This window comes from Lampris incognitus, chromosome 1 (genome assembly GCF_029633865.1).
Source record: "Lampris incognitus isolate fLamInc1 chromosome 1, fLamInc1.hap2, whole genome shotgun sequence".
Taxonomy (NCBI): Eukaryota; Metazoa; Chordata; class Actinopteri; order Lampriformes; family Lampridae; genus Lampris; species Lampris incognitus.
This window is the reverse complement of record NC_079211.1, coordinates 13,789,176-13,804,852: the sequence shown is the minus strand read 5'-3', so window position 1 is coordinate 13,804,852 and position 15,677 is coordinate 13,789,176. Positions and strand designations below refer to the sequence as shown.

At 48.8% G+C, this 15,677-nt stretch overlaps 1 protein-coding gene across 1 annotated transcript; it reads left to right on the top strand.

Annotated features, from left to right (window-relative positions):
• The first annotated feature begins 9,036 nt into the window (after positions 1–9,036).
• tbx22 (T-box transcription factor 22) lies at positions 9,037–15,005 on the top strand. Its single transcript, XM_056294508.1, has 8 exons — positions 9,037–9,175; positions 9,740–9,950; positions 10,775–10,876; positions 11,143–11,317; positions 12,565–12,729; positions 13,812–13,876; positions 14,151–14,236; positions 14,339–15,005. Exons 1-8 carry the CDS (start codon positions 9,037–9,039, stop codon positions 14,887–14,889), a joined length of 1,494 nt encoding a protein of 497 aa, XP_056150483.1. The 3' UTR covers positions 14,890–15,005.
• The last annotated feature ends 672 nt before the right edge of the window (positions 15,006–15,677 follow it).

Genomic DNA, 15,677 nt, shown 5'->3' with positions numbered 1-15,677 from the left:
CACTACTAAAAAACATGTAATTAAACAAATAGTATCTTATACTCTGGACCCCCCCCCCCCATTTTTCTCCCAAATTGTATCCGGCCAATTACCCCACTCTTCTGAGCCGTCCCGGTTGCTGCTCCACTCCCTCTGCCGATCCGGGGAGGGCTGCAGACTACCACATGCCTCCTCCGATACATGTGCAGTCGCCAGCCGCTTTTTTTCACCTGACAGGGAGGAGTTTCGCCAGGGGGACGTAGCGCGTGGGAGGATCACGCTATTTCCCCCCAGTTCCCCCTGCCCCCTGAACAGGCGCCCCGACCGACCAGAGGAGGTGCCAGTGCAGCGACCAGAACACACACCCACATCCGGCTTCCCAGCCGCAGACGCCCGACCAAGCCGGAGGTGACACGGGGATTCGATCCGGCGATCCCCGTGTTGGTAGGCAACAGAACAGACCACCACACTGCCTGGACACCCATATACTCTGGAACCTTTGAAGTGCCAAAAAGAGGTTCGGCACATGGTTCCTACCTTGGGTCACTTGGGTGTACTAGGTTACTGTGATAAACGGCTAGTCCTACACACGGCACGAGCCACACCGCTACGTGAAAGTGTGCATGTGCATGAAAACATGTGATGATGATGATTTTTGCCTTGGACCTAAGAATGGAACATGCGCGCGCGTGTGTGTGTGCGTGTGCGCGTCGTGCAAAGGGGAAAGATCGGGAATAAGGGAGTAAGCTGCTAAAACTGATGACATCCCCAACACTACCCTTCATTATCACAAATGTCAAAGTTCGTAATGCTGGAAAGAAGAAAAACGTGATGTGCGATACTGTGGATGAAAGTGATACCGTGTGTGTGTGTGTTGGTGCACGTGCTGGTATGAGTGTATGCGGGGGCAAGCGTGCATGCAACTGCATTGTGAGAGAGCATGTGCACATGTTTGAGTGTGTGTGTGTGTGTGTGTGTGTGTGTGTGTGTGTGTGTGTGTGTGTGTGTGTGTGTGTGTGTGTGATTGTCTGGAAGGACTTTCCTGTGCTTCAGAACTCTAAGCTCTGGTCAGGATGTAGTTATGGCGCGCTAATTTGAGAGCTGTCTGATTGCGGGCCCTCTCTGGGCCCCTATACAGCACACACACACACACACACACACACACACACACACACACACACACACACACACACACACACACACACACACACACACACACACACACACACACACAAAACACACTTTATCAGTCATTAATCTATCAGGTGTCGTTACAAGGGGGAGATGGGCTGATTGGAACCAGAGGGAGACAGAATGATGTCACACAAACACACTCAGCTGCCAGAGCACTCGTGCGTCTCTCCATCTCCCTTTCATCCCGCTCCTCATCATCACTACACACACACACGCGCACACACACACACACACACACACACACACACACACACACACAAAACCACACGTTCGTATGACAGACAGAAAGACAGCTGTGAGTGAAGAAGCAGGCCTGAAGAGGCTCTCGTGCCGTTCTCCAGCGTCTGCGCCCTGTTGGCTGAGGAGGATGGGTATTGGCTGTTGTAGCATCGATGAAATACTCGGCCGGGGAGACGATGAAGAAAGACCACAGAGACAGGAGAAGGGAAGAGTAGCTGCACTGAACGACACCGGGGAACTTGCCGTGTGCGTGTGTGTGTCTTTGTGTGCATGTCGGTGTGTATCGACTGTATGTTAAACAGAGTATGTACATATGTGCATATCTAACGGATGAGCCTTTGTTTAGAAGAGGAAGTGGACTGTTTCCACCATCAGCGGGCCCCTTGTTCTGGCCTGTGGCCCCTGGAAACCCCAACACCCCCACCCCAAACACACACCACCATCAACAATACACTCATGCACAGTTCTACACAGACACAAACACACACGCACTCCTCACCACAGGTCCGTCTTCGGGGGGAAAGCCATTGTTTAGCAGTGACAGTAATCCTTTAAGGAGGCGCTGTGTTTCCTGGCTGAGAATGGATTTCTTTATTAACACTGACGGAGACTCATTATCTATAAATACAGGCGGGAGCCGCTAATAAATCATTTCTCGTGGCCCTGATAGAGCACCAACCGCAAGGCATTAAGGCACCATGAACTCGAACCGCACGCTGGCAGCCAAGCTGTGTGTGTGTGTGTGTGTATGGGTGTGAGGGAGAGCGTGCGACAGAGAGAGAGAGAGAGAGAGAGAGAGAGAGAGAGAGAGAGAGAGAGAGAGAGAGAGAGAGAGAGAGAGAGAGAGAGAGAGAGAGAGAGAGCGAGCGTGAGCACACATTGGCAGACAGGATGATGGAGCTAAGGTTGGGTTTTTGATTGAAATAGCATGTTGTCTTTCGAGTTCCCGTTTCGGCAGCCTTTAAATTATAGTGTCTCTGCGGACTGCCGAGAGTTCAAGCGCTGCAGACACGAGAGCAGCTTTTAAACGCTTTTAAACGGGAGGATAATCCCGCTCCGGCTGGAGACACGCTGGACGACCCGGGAGCCTTCTTCCGAGGATCGATCCCAGTGGCGCAGCAGCAGCAGCAGCAGTGGCGTTGATCGCTTTCTGCCATTTACATACGCCCCCCCCCCCGCCCCCCCACCCCTCCCAGACGCAGCGGGGTGCACCGCTCCAGACCCAAACCAAGCGCCACCTCGCAAATGAATGATCGCTTCTCATGCCTGCAGGTATGTTGGAAGGCCGATTTCTACTGCGTAATGTCGACGCTTACATCCTTTGCCATTGTGATGGATTGGGAGGAGGCCCAAAAGGTGGCCGAAGAGCCAAAACACGAGAAGAAAATAGGAGCGGGGCCGCTTTATGTATTCTATATACGTATGTTTTCAAGCCAACAGCCACAAAGATGTAAATACATTCGCAGACGGTGGAACAGCAACTCTGGCTATGAAGTGCACAGACGCCTCGGGCGGTGCATTGTGAGTACATATACACTCTTCCCGGGGCGGTGCGGAGGAATGGTAAATATTGTTCTTTGGAAACTAGGGGTGGTTTCCCCCTCTTTTTTATTATGAGGACATTCTTTGCCAAGTCAATTCCCTCTCTCCCAGCAAACCCTGGCCAGACCGGGCCAGCCAAATGTTGACAGTTTGACCTTTTCTGCAGAGGTCAGACCCATTCTTAACAGGTCCAGCACAGGCTTCCATCTCCAGTTGGGTTCAACCCCGTGCAACCAATCACACAGTACCCCCCCTCGCTCCTGCCAAGACGCAGGAACGAACGGTCCAGTTAGGCTCTGGAAGTATTCAGCGTTGCCGGCCTCCGTCATCCTTCCACCACCGCCACCCCACCTACCCCATCAGTGGCCCCACTAACCAGGCCCCGCGACCCCCCCAACCCCCCCCCCCAACCCCGGCCCCGACTATGCTGCTCAGGGCTGTGATTGACATGTGAATTACAGTGTGTGGTGATGATAATAAGAGTGCTAACGGGGGCCAGGCCTGGACTTTCCAGCCAGCAGCCGATCCCAGCTGGCACGGCCTGAAAGACAACTGCTGCCACCATCTGAAGAGGCAAATAAAAATGACAAGCTAACTGTTAAAGAACTGCTGATTTTTCACATGTTGTTTTAAAAGCTTTTGCGGCTGTGCCAGATTTTTTTTTCTTTTTCTATAATATTATTTTCTTCCTTTGACTCCTTCTAGCTTTTTCTCCCCAATTTTCACTTTTTCCCCCCGTGACCACATCCAGAAATATGAAACCCCTCATCTATCAGACCTAAAAATAATAACATATATTGTGAAGACTTTGATTAATATATATATATATATATATATATATAATAGAAATCACTTCAAAACAATTGCGCTTAGAGTGCTAGAGATGAACTAAGACTCTGGTATCCATGGGAGTCCTACCTCCCGCCAGCCTATCACCACACACGGGCAAGCACACACGCACGCATGCATGCACACACACACACACACACACACACACACACACACAATCACACACACATATTCAACCAAAGCATGTCCAAATAAAACGTTTTTCATCTGCATGATCGCTGCTTCCTGCTACAGTGCCTATTGATACCGTAGGAGCCAACCATTGTACTTCACACTCAAACTTTGGCTTTGTCAACAACAGGGCACAAGTCAGAACCCTGGTGTTATCCACTTTACACATTATCATACCTGAACATTACACATGATGTGCTAGTTGCACAATATAGAATTAGGAAATTACATAATGAAAACCTTCGGAATTATTTTCCACCCTCTTGACATCCTTCAGAGGGGAATAAATCCTCTTCCCGGAGATCTATCCCTAAATCCCATCTCCCCAGAGCCCTGCGGATCCCAACGCCCAGAGCGAGTCAGAGTTGCGCCGGACAGACCTGTCTGTCTCGGCTGTCACACTGATGAAACGGTGGGAGAACGGCGAGGAGATGGAGGCTGGACGGGAGATCCTCCGGGAGAGGCTCGCATGCCGAGTCTGACTCTCATTATCAATTACGGCTGTTTTTGTTTCTTCTGACCGCAGCCATTAACCACACCGTCCCTGGCAGTGGGGGAGAGAGAGAGAGAGAGAGAGAGAGAGAGAGAGAGAGAGAGAGAGAGAGAGAGAGAGAGAGAGAGAGAGAGAGAGACAGAGAGAGAGAGAGAGAGAGAGAGAGAGAGAGAGAGAGAGAGAGAGAGAGAGAGAGAGAGAGAGAGAAGGAGAGAGGGAGAGAGGGAGAGAGAGAGAGGTAATTTTCATCAAAAAGAATTAGCTATACAAACAAGTGAGATGGATGTGCCAGGGAGGTGCATTCACAGTGGGCCTCTTGAAAGCATTGTGGACAGATGAAGATCTATATGTATTTAATGGGAAGAGGGTGAGTCGTTAGGGATAAATAAAGGCTTAGGAAGAGCGAGAGTGAGAGAGAGAGAGAGAGAGAGAGGGAGAGGGAGAAGGAAAGAGAGAGAGAGCGAAGATAATTCACAACACACTTGTGGTGAGAGGCTGCGTCCTGGCAGGAACACAACTCTCCTCCTCTCCTCTCCTCTCCTCTTCCCCTCATCCCTCATTTCCCACCCAGCCAGCCTGAAGCAGAAGGAGCCAGTAAAGGCTGGATGCCGTGGCACATGAACCATTAAATATTCCCACATTGCGGGCAGGGGAGGGCGGTGGTACCAGGCCTCGTGCCCAGGCCTCGCAGCCGTTACCCGAGTGGAGCAAAGAGGTGGACGGAGAGAGAGAGAGGGAGAGGGGGACAGAAAAGGGATCGAGGACGGGGTTAAGACAGACTGGAAGAGGCGGAGAGCGGTGCTCAGAAAGGTCATCAGCAAATTACAGCAATAAATTACACAACAAAACAAATTAGTTTTATCATGTAAAAATCGATCGCATAACGTTGCCCTTTTTCCTAAACAAGGTAAGTAAGCGCGTTGAAATCCACACTCCTGGCAGCGGTCAGATCAGATTAAAGACACCATCGGTGGAGTGAATTAAAAGAGAATTTGGACTGTATTCAAAGGCAAATTAAAGGGGCGAGGTGCAATTGGGTGAGACTCCCAATTGGCTGGCACACTCAATTAACTCCAAGGCACGGAGTGATGTGATGGCGGCACGCTGATGCCATTAGAGTGGCTGCATGAGAGAGCGAGAGAGCGAGAGAGAGAGAGAGAGAGAGAGAGAGAGAGGGGCCGAGAGGAGACGGGGCGCTCCTCGGAGCAAGGGCGACACAGCCACTTCTACTGCAACTCTTCGGGAGACGCGGCGGTCTGGGGGACATCAGGCGGCTGTAGATCCCTGACGGAGGAGCAAGGGGGGGGGGGGTTATGAGTTGCAGATGTGACGCCACACACACACACGCGAGCGCACACAAACACATACACACCGCGGAGCTGACGACAAGCCAGGGTCAGAGGAATTTGTCACTCCGTAATCGGTCATGCTGTCAAGCGTTTTCCCTGCTGACGCTTCTGTCTCGCTGCCTCTCCCCCGCTTTCCTCTTCACCTGCAAACCCGGGCCCGTCTCTGCACAAACTCATAGCAGGGGGAGTGGGTTAGTAGTAGCGGAGGAATAGTAGTATATAGTCAGTATTACATTATATTCTGCCATCAGTGTTATTATCAGAAGTCGGGGTAGGTGAGTTTCCTTGCAGAGGCGACATAACCCTCAGTCATGACCCATCCACATGTCTTATAATGCACATGGGGCGCAAACTGCTGTGTGTATAAAGGTGTACGTTCAAACACGCTAAGAGCAATGTATGCAGAGAAGTGGTGGAAGTTTGACGTTTGGCAGCGAATGGGCATCCGCTTCAGCAGCCCATGCCCAGAATAACCCTCTCTGCTCTCTCTCTCTCTCTCTCTCTCTCTCTCTCTCTCTCTCTCTCTCTCTCTCTCTCACGCACACACACGCACACACACGCACACACACACACACACGCGTGCACAAAGTATACTAACTGCTCAGCATCAAGAGCCAACTTAAAACAAACCATCAGTGGGCCCCGTCAGATCCACTCAGCCCTGAGCAACAGACAGACAGCCCTGTTTATAAACACGCGCACACAAGTACAGGAATTTTGGTGCGTCTGCACATGTACACAGCAGTAAACCGACAGACAGCCTTCTCTTAAAGCGCGGCTGGACATCATTACTTTCTGGGTAAAAGCCTGCAAATCCAATACGCTCTCGTCCACACACACACATGCACACGCATGCACATGCACACACGCACACGCATGCACGCACAATCCCCAACCCACACACGTACATGCAAACTGTCGAGTGTCAATCATAAAAGCACGGGGAAAACAAATTACACAGTAAATAAACAAAGCACCAGAAGGCCTTACTCTCCGCAAGGAGACGTCAGCCTCTCTCTCGCCTGCAAACCTTCTCCCGAGGAGAAAAGCACAAAATTCACACGAGCAGCTCAATTCACTTCCTCTGTTGTGTAACGGGCCATTTTTTAGACAGGCTTGCTTGCCGGTCAGTTTTGACCATGGGTAGCTGTAAATGATAATTAGCCAACAAGTCCGGGGGAGCCGTCAGGAATCAGCACCATCGGTCGGCAGCAGCTGAGGTGATCGGTAAGCCTAATTGCAGCTGCTCATCAACCTTCCGCACTGACGGAAACCCGAGGCCCGCGCTAAATTGGATTTAAGTTTCTCGTTTCCGCCGAGAGCGCCATATTGGGTTTAATAAGAGGAAACACGTGTGCCAAACATCCCACGAATCGGGCAAATCCAGATTTGCGTTGGATTAAGACTCATAAAACGAGGAATGGGAAGTTTCCTGTTTGATGCCAGGCTATTAGATGTGTGACGTGTCTGCAGGGGGCATCGCTCGGCTGAATGACACGCCGACGATCACCCGATTGAAGGATGCAAAGTGTGCATGCACCCTTTCTGAGAAGACTACATGCAATCTGCAGCGCTCCCTTGCGTTGTCGGTCTCCGGCGTCGGGGCACGTCTATCACCGTTGCCCTTGACCCGCGTCTATGGAGAGAGACAAGCTGCCATTATGTAGGGCTGCGTTCACCCCCCCCCCACCCCCGCCATTTTAAACAGGCCGCGTTTTAGTCGGCGATGCACTTTGTCACAGTAATCTATCGAAAGACAACAACAATTTGGGACGGGATAAACATCCAGGCGAGGCCCTAAACAGATCTCGATGACAGAGAACATGTGATTCCAGTTCGTCATAGTTCTCCAGTTCCCGGCTTGTTGTCAGTCCCGAGCCCGGAGATTTCCATCAGCGGCCAAACCAACCGTGTCATAAACACCGCTCTCATTTGTTTTCTCTTCAAAGCAATTATATCATGTGATTAAAAAACATCTTTAATAAGCCCCTCGACCGAACTTTATTTGTGTAAAGCGGATCTATTTCATGTCCAACAGTAATGTAATAATCCCGAGCTGTCATTACGGCCCGTTTCCCCCGCGCGCAAAAACTCCATCTGATCTCGCGCGGTTTTATGAGAACCAGACGGGGCACCGGAGGACCGGAGGACCGGGAGGGCAGGCACCGTCTTACGGAAAGCCCTCAAATTAATATAGGAAATGTTAGCTTCGGCCGAAGAAGAAGAAGAAGCGAGGGAGACACTCCACGCTCCAGATGGTCCGAGTTAGCGAAGTAAAATATTTGTGCCCATACACTTTCCTCCGTCTCTTTTTTCTTTTCTTCCCCCCCCCCCCCAAATTTCACCCCATTTGTCTTTATCGTGCAGCCCACGTAGATAAAGGCAACCCCTAGCTGAGGAAACCATGCGAGGTCTGTCAGGAAGCTCGACAATGGGTGGTTGTGCAGACTCCCTCCGTGCGTTTTTCTCCGCGCGTAACGGCGTTTGGCGGATCGATGATGTTTGTCAATATTAAAACGCATTCCTGCCCCGCTTACCTATGATTTTTTATTTTCTCCCCATTCTATCTACGTAACTCGTTTTTATCTAGGGGGTGTTACGTCGAGGGACCCGTTAGAGCTGGCGCTTGGTGTTATTTAAATCAGATTCTTTTGAAGAGTTCGGCCCAGGCGTGGGTTTGAGGCCTATCCTGTTATGAGCCAACGGCAGGCGTAGCTGGGATGCTGGTGCCTGCTGCTGTCTGCACGTCTGGGATGCTCACAGATCACTGGGATCCCCGTCAAGCGCACAGGCCCGCGTGTGGAGCAGTGCGCGTCGCTCTCTGCCCTCCCTCTCTGTGACGCGCGCAAAACACAGGAGCAAGTACCTCTGAAGACCGAGCGGACAGTCGGGAAGAGTCAAGTGGCTGGCCGAGGGGAGAGGGAGAGACAGAGACAGAGACAGAGGCAGGCGAGCCGAACTGCGCCGAGCGCGCCAACCAACCAAAGGTTCTCGATTGCCGGCGGACGCACCTTGGACACGAAGATGGACGCGCGGAGGCTGAGTTGAGCCGTGTCGCGGAGCCCCGCTGTGGGAGACCGGAGAGACCCGCTGACGCGGCCGGGGGTGGGGTGGGGGGCGGTGGTGGTATTTGTCCTGAATGAGGTGGGGACACCGAATCTCAGCGAGCGACAAAGGTTCAGGCGGATATACGGAGAAGGAGGGATCTCCCTCGCCAAAATGCAGGCTCTGAGCTCCAGGGCTCACGCCTTCTCGGTGGAGGCGCTGGTCGGTAAGCCCCGCAAGAGGACTAAAGTGGCGGACGGGCAGGACGCAAGTTCGGGGGGAGACACCGGCAGCGATTCCAGCACATTCACCAGTGAGCCAGAGGACAACGGTTAGGTTGACATGTCGCTTGTGCTAATGCTTTTTTAATTTTTTGTTATTTATTTGTGCACATCCATTTTTACGCATGAGTTTGAAAATTAAAAACGCGCTATGAGATTGTTGCATGTTATGCATGTTATGATAAAAAAAGGCTATAATGTGTCACATTCGTTCTGTTTGACCAATTTATCCTTTCAAAATTGCCAAAGTACAGACCTTTTGTTTACCAAATGGGGTGATTTTAAAGACAAATGCCAAATTTCAAAAGGACGAGATAAATGCAAGACTGTAAAAGTTTAGAGCAAAGATATACAATTTTGAAACTACTTCCAGTATTAGACCACATTTTCGGCGTTCATATATAAAATTAACTATTATAATCAAATATTTTTTGTAAGCCTTTTAAAATCCAGAAAGCCCCGAATCTCAGCCCAAATTCATCTTGATGGCCGAGTCCGCCGCGGAGGCTCCTTTGAATCGACACACCACTTTCTTAAACTCAACAACCCTTTTCTAGGCCTTCGTGACCATCCGGTCGGCCAGAGGAAGAGGGCAGGCTCGACACCCAAGAGGCCGGAGGACAGTGCGTCCGACCCGGGGAGAGAAGCGGTCAGAGCGGCGGCGGCTGGAGGGAAGGCGGAGGCGGGGAGGCCGGGGGAGAGCGACTGCTGTCCGGCCGGAGAGGTCCGGGTGGATCTGCAGGGCACCGAGCTGTGGAACAGGTTCTACGAGATCGGCACCGAGATGATCATTACCAAAGCTGGCAGGTGAAATATCTCTTCTTCTTCTTTTTCTTCTTCTTTGATTTTTTTTTTCAATGGGCTGAAGTTTGGATCCACAACCTTGCCTCAAGAAACCGGATGGTTTGTTTCCCGCAGCGTCGTCTCATACACTTGCTTATCGGAGTGATACACACCTTAAAACTGCGGATTATTTTGACGTTTTGATACCAAAACACGTAGGCATGATGAATCCACGTAGGCCTGTAACAATTCAATTTAGTTTATATCCCAAACAGTGGAAAAAAATACTTAAATATAATTATTAAATGGGAAAAGTGGATTAAATTTAAAATCTGTTTCAATCGTCAGGTTATTCTTATTTCATAGGCTCCACCGGGTGTTGGTGATTCAAGTCCCCTTCAAAACATCTCTGGTGCGCTGAGACGTTCGGTTACAAAACCACGTGACAAAACATTATCTAGGGCTATATCGCATTAAGCCAATTTGACCGTCTTCGGAGCAACGCTTTGCACGCTCCCTCCTATTAGTTATGCTGGGCTACGCACTTGTTGAAATTTAGGCTACGTTTATTCAATTACCCGGGGACACGAGCCGTGAATCTCTGCAGCCTTCTGAACTTCACCCTGAACTTGACCGCAGCGCCATAACGCTTCTGCTGCTCCTTTTCCCCTTTTCCTACACTCCTCTGTCTGGGGTCTGGGGGTGGTGTCGTTTCTGATGTGCAAATCCTGCAAACATGCACGAGTGTTATCATCTAAATCATCTGAAATTCAAACGGTGCAAACATATAGATATTCTCTATGTGTAATTTTATTTATTTATTTTTATAACTATCCTGTGCCACTTAGGAGAATGTTCCCATCGGTACGTGTAAAAGTGCGCAATTTGGACCCCTGTCAGCAATACTACATTGCAATGGACGTCATGCCCGTGGACTCCAAACGCTACAGGTGCGTGTGTTCGCCCACCTGCGTGTGCGTGTAAATGACAAGCCTGCTATGATCATACACGAGATTACTCCATTTTATCCCCCCCCCCCCGTGCTACCTGAATTTAAACATCTGGGTCTCCCTGTCAGGCTGGGCTAAAATATGAACTCACCTGCAGGCCATTGCTTTGTGCGGTGCGTTTTGAAACATGACCCACAGACTTAACCCATCACGTAATACGTGTGCTTATGGCAACACACTGAAGTGGGTGGCATTTCTCTCCGCAGGTATGTGTATCACAGTTCGCAGTGGATGGTGGCCGGAAACACGGATCATTCGTGCATTTCCCCTCGGCTCTATGTGCACCCGGACTCGCCGTGTGCAGGGGAGACCTGGATGCGTCAGGTTATCAGCTTCGATCGAGTCAAGCTCACCAACAACGAGATGGACGATAAAGGGCATGTACGTCATCCATTTAAACACGAGTCGTGAGTGGGATCATTTTCCTCCGCAACGGCTGAGAGAGCTTGGTTTCTGGTCAGCACACTATGCTACACGCTATACTACACTTCCAAACAACTGTGATACTAAAATATCGAAAACAGCATGTGGCTTGGTATAAGCCTGAATTCGTGTGTCCCCTACTCAGAGTCTTGGTGCTCTTTTTAGATCCAGAGTTTATCAAAGTTTGAATTGGCTTTTCATTTTTGAAAAGGCATCGAACTACTCCAGGTTTGATCCCCCCCCTCCCCATATAGATTATACTGTATAATAAGTGCTCTTGTTGGCCTAGTGGGGGGGGGGGGGGTCCACTCAAACCTCGTCCGACAACATTTTTCCTCCGCCAAGTCGAGAGAAAACAAAATAAGCTTCGAAAGTCAGAGAACAAAAGCAAATGTCTGAACAAGCTTGTCTTGGATTCGTCAGATTGGGGGTTTGATTACATTAACACCAGGTCGTTCGTTAACTAGGCCTACGCATTTGTAAACTATCACACCCCCCCCCCTCGTTTTGTAAGACAGAACTAAAGCAGGTCGCATTGTACAAGTTTTGAATTTCAGATGAACACCGCAGAGGCCTCCCGCCATTAACGCTTTGCCTCGTCAGCGTCTGATCGCCTTGTAAAGATACCGGCTGAAAACAACCGAGCTACTCTTAACGATACGACTGTAGTGTGACCAGTTAGCTTCTTAGATTACCTTCCTAGCGAGCTAAAACAGCTGAGGTCAGCCATGTGTTACCGCCTATTTTCGCACGTTTTCCCGCCTTTTAGTAGCTTGTTAGCCGATTAGCTAGCTATCATTTCACGTTAACTATCGGTTTTAATTCCCACGACGGATGTTTCAACAATTACAAAGCCAAATGTACATTGAACACTCGTATTTACAGGGACAGGCACTTTTCAGCTTTCTTTCCTCTGTGTGTGTGTGTGTGTGTGTGTGTGTGTGTGTGTGTGTGTGTGTGTGTGTGTGTGTGTGTGTGTGTGTGTGTGTGTGTGTGTTGTCCGACCTCAAAACTAAGTCGAATAAGACGCCTGAGGTCTGGCGAATATCCTAAAAATGTTGACTGGCACATGGAGGAAATAAGAAAGGGGAAAAAAAAACGATTTCTCGACTTCTTTTTTTTAAAATCCTAAAATACAGAAAGAAATCGATCATTGAGGTCATCCGATGTAAAACAGCGGATTAACGCCACTCTTGTTTATCCAGATCATTCTGCAGTCCATGCACAAATATAAACCACGCGTACACGTCATCCGGAATGACCCCCGGATGGACCTATCACAGATCCAGTCACTTCCTGCTGAGGGAGTCCACAGCTTCTCCTTCCCGGAAACAGAGTTCACCACCGTCACAGCCTATCAGAATCAACAGGTAGCTATCCTTATCACTATGGCCAATATATATATATATATATATATATATATATATATATATATATATATATATATATATATATATATATAATCCAGTTAGTCAAGTAAATTCTTTATCATAAAGAATTTATTTGACTAACTGGATTATTTTGCTCCTTATTTGTTGAGCACTTTCCCTCCCGTTGAGTGTTTCTTTTAACAAAGACATATTTTTTTTCCTCTGTTATATAACTAATATTTCTGTTTTTCCTTAAAAATACCATATAAATGCCTATTGATTTTTCACCTATCAAAAATCAGACAATAAATAAATAACGTTCTCAGTTTACACTTTTAAGTCTGGGTTGGTGAATCATCACAAGAACAAGGAGACTATTGCAGTCACCGGGTGGAAAACCACGGAAAACACTGGATATCTGCTCTGTGGGGTTTTCTGGGCATAAAGCGATTAAATGGCCTCACATAAAAATATGTTTTAATCTCAAATTCATGAAAGTGTTGAGGCCCACATCAGTATGGCCTCACTCTCAACTAAACCATAAATTGTGTTGGGCTGAATGAGCGTGCTCGAATGAGTGTGCTTGATAGGGTCAGGTGAGTGAGAGAGAGAGAGAGAGAGAGAGAGAGAGAGAGAGAGAGAGAGAGAGAGAGAGAGAGAGAGAGAGAGAGAGAGAGAGAGAGTGAGAGTGAGAAAGAGTACAGGGTAGCTGACCCCGCTGTTGGCTACCATCCCTGCCGTAACAGAGCCCTCCCCAGGGACTGGCAGCTCTTTTCATCAGGATCCATTTTATGACCACCGAACGTATTATTACAGAAACACAGTAACAGGCTGCGACTGAGCTGACTGCGTGAGTCCACCGCCTTTAAAGGCTTTCATATAAAACTATATGACTTGAGCCCTTGCTCCAGGAACCCTGTTTGACATGGCTGCCCGCCCTAGGTGCTGCTGGGAGATGTAGTCCCTGAGGGAGAGCTGCGCCACCGTACACTCTCCAATAAAGCTGAGCTCATTGTTAGCATTACAGGTCACCACTTGACAAGCTCACTCTTACTAATGCCTGTCCCTTTCTCCCGGGCCAGATCACGAAACTGAAGATCGACAGGAACCCATTCGCCAAGGGCTTCAGAGACCCAGGGAGGAATAGGTATCAAAAATTATGCCTCGCAAAACATCGACACTTATTTTAACTTCATAAAATACTTGCGCTGCATTGAAAGGACCCCGACGAGATTTTAAGACATAGCCACAGAAATTTGAGAACACATAAAACCTTCAACTTTAGTTGAACTGTGTGGTGCAGAATTTCACACTTCTCAGAACTAACTCTTAAAAACCCTTTGTGATTGACTGTATTAGTGTTGCTATGGATCCCACATGTTTTATTTGTATGTGTGCATACATGTGGTATGTTTGTGTAGAGGGGTGCTGGATGGCTTGTTGGAGTCCTATCCCTGGAGAGGTCCGCTTAACGTGGACTTCAAGCCATTTACACTTCAACTCCCAGGTACGCTGCTGCTGCACTCATTGCCAATGTGGAGTCTGTTTTTCTTCACGCACAGAAGATTGACTTTATCTTTGCAATTCACATTTGAACTTCTTTCAACAGGGAGCGCACAATCACCAACAAGCACTGCTTCTCCTCTGAAGAGTCTGCTCCCTCTCTCTTCTCCTTTGTCTCCTCACCCGTTCTCCCTCCCAGCACTGTCCTGCCATGATGCCACTTTGCACACACTCAGCCTCCCCATTTATGGAAAGGCCTCCCCCAGCACCTCCCCCATGGTGAGCAGGAACTTCTCCTCCTTGGGACTGGACAGGCTTAGGGGTTTGCCCCTGTTGTCTCCATTGACGGACCTGCCCCTGCTATCTGCACTGCAGGGAAAGAAGGCACCCCACTGTAGGGAGCCTTGTCTACAGGGGACTCCTGGGAGCCCTCCATGTCTGATCCCCCTCCACGGTCCCCTTGGCCCTCGGGGGCCCGGTTCGTGTCTTCTTCCTCAAATCCCTGACACTGCTGGCCCCTACTGTCTCTACCGCTACAGCTTCCCCATAAACCCCCATCTCACTGCTCTTTCTCGCCATGCCCAACTCGCCGAGGACACCACGGACTGTCTGCTGCGCCAGTCGTCGTGGCACTCGACCACCAACCACTGCCTCTGACAGCTCAACCGCGCTTCCAGGCCCCAGCCCCTTTAACTTGCTCACGCAAAAAAAAAAAAAAAAAAAAAAAAAAAAGCAAAAAAAAAACAATAAAGAGGACTGATTCTGGACAAATTAAACCAACCCAAAGGAATGTACCGTTGGTGATGAAGCAAGTACTGTGAGAGTGGGAGAAGTTATTGTATTTACTCCTTGTTTTTGAACGGAGAGTCAGTCTTACCGAGAATCAGACCAGTCCTGAGACTGAATGCCAGCAGCTCCTCTCTGCTATGCACTCTCGAATACAGCCAACAAGCCCGACACAAGGGCCAAATAAATGTGCAGAGGGGAAATAGGGCGTAATATGTGACTGAGAGAGAGTGGTGGCTCAAAAGTCCTGTGCCATGTCATTCACCCAGCCCTGACTACTTCACAGACTGAATGTTTTACCAAACAGCATCACCATTAAAACTGGAGGTATGTGAGAAAATAAAACGTCTAGGAGAGTAATCTTCAAACTCGGCATCAGTACTTTTGTATTTTTGATACGAATATTTGTGACCAGCTGGTACAAAAATATTTTTAAAAAGGCTGTAAAATGTTCTTTTGACATGCATATGCAAAAGCAATATGAAAGAGAAAACAAAATGTTCTACTCTTTGCATTCATATGAATACACGGTGTATTTCTTATTAAAGAAGAGACACAATATATATTTGTTATTGTGCCAAATAAAATACTTTTGAATAACTTCTGCATGTTATGATGAAGAAATGTTAACTGTACGCTAAATGCAACTTGGAGGCTCC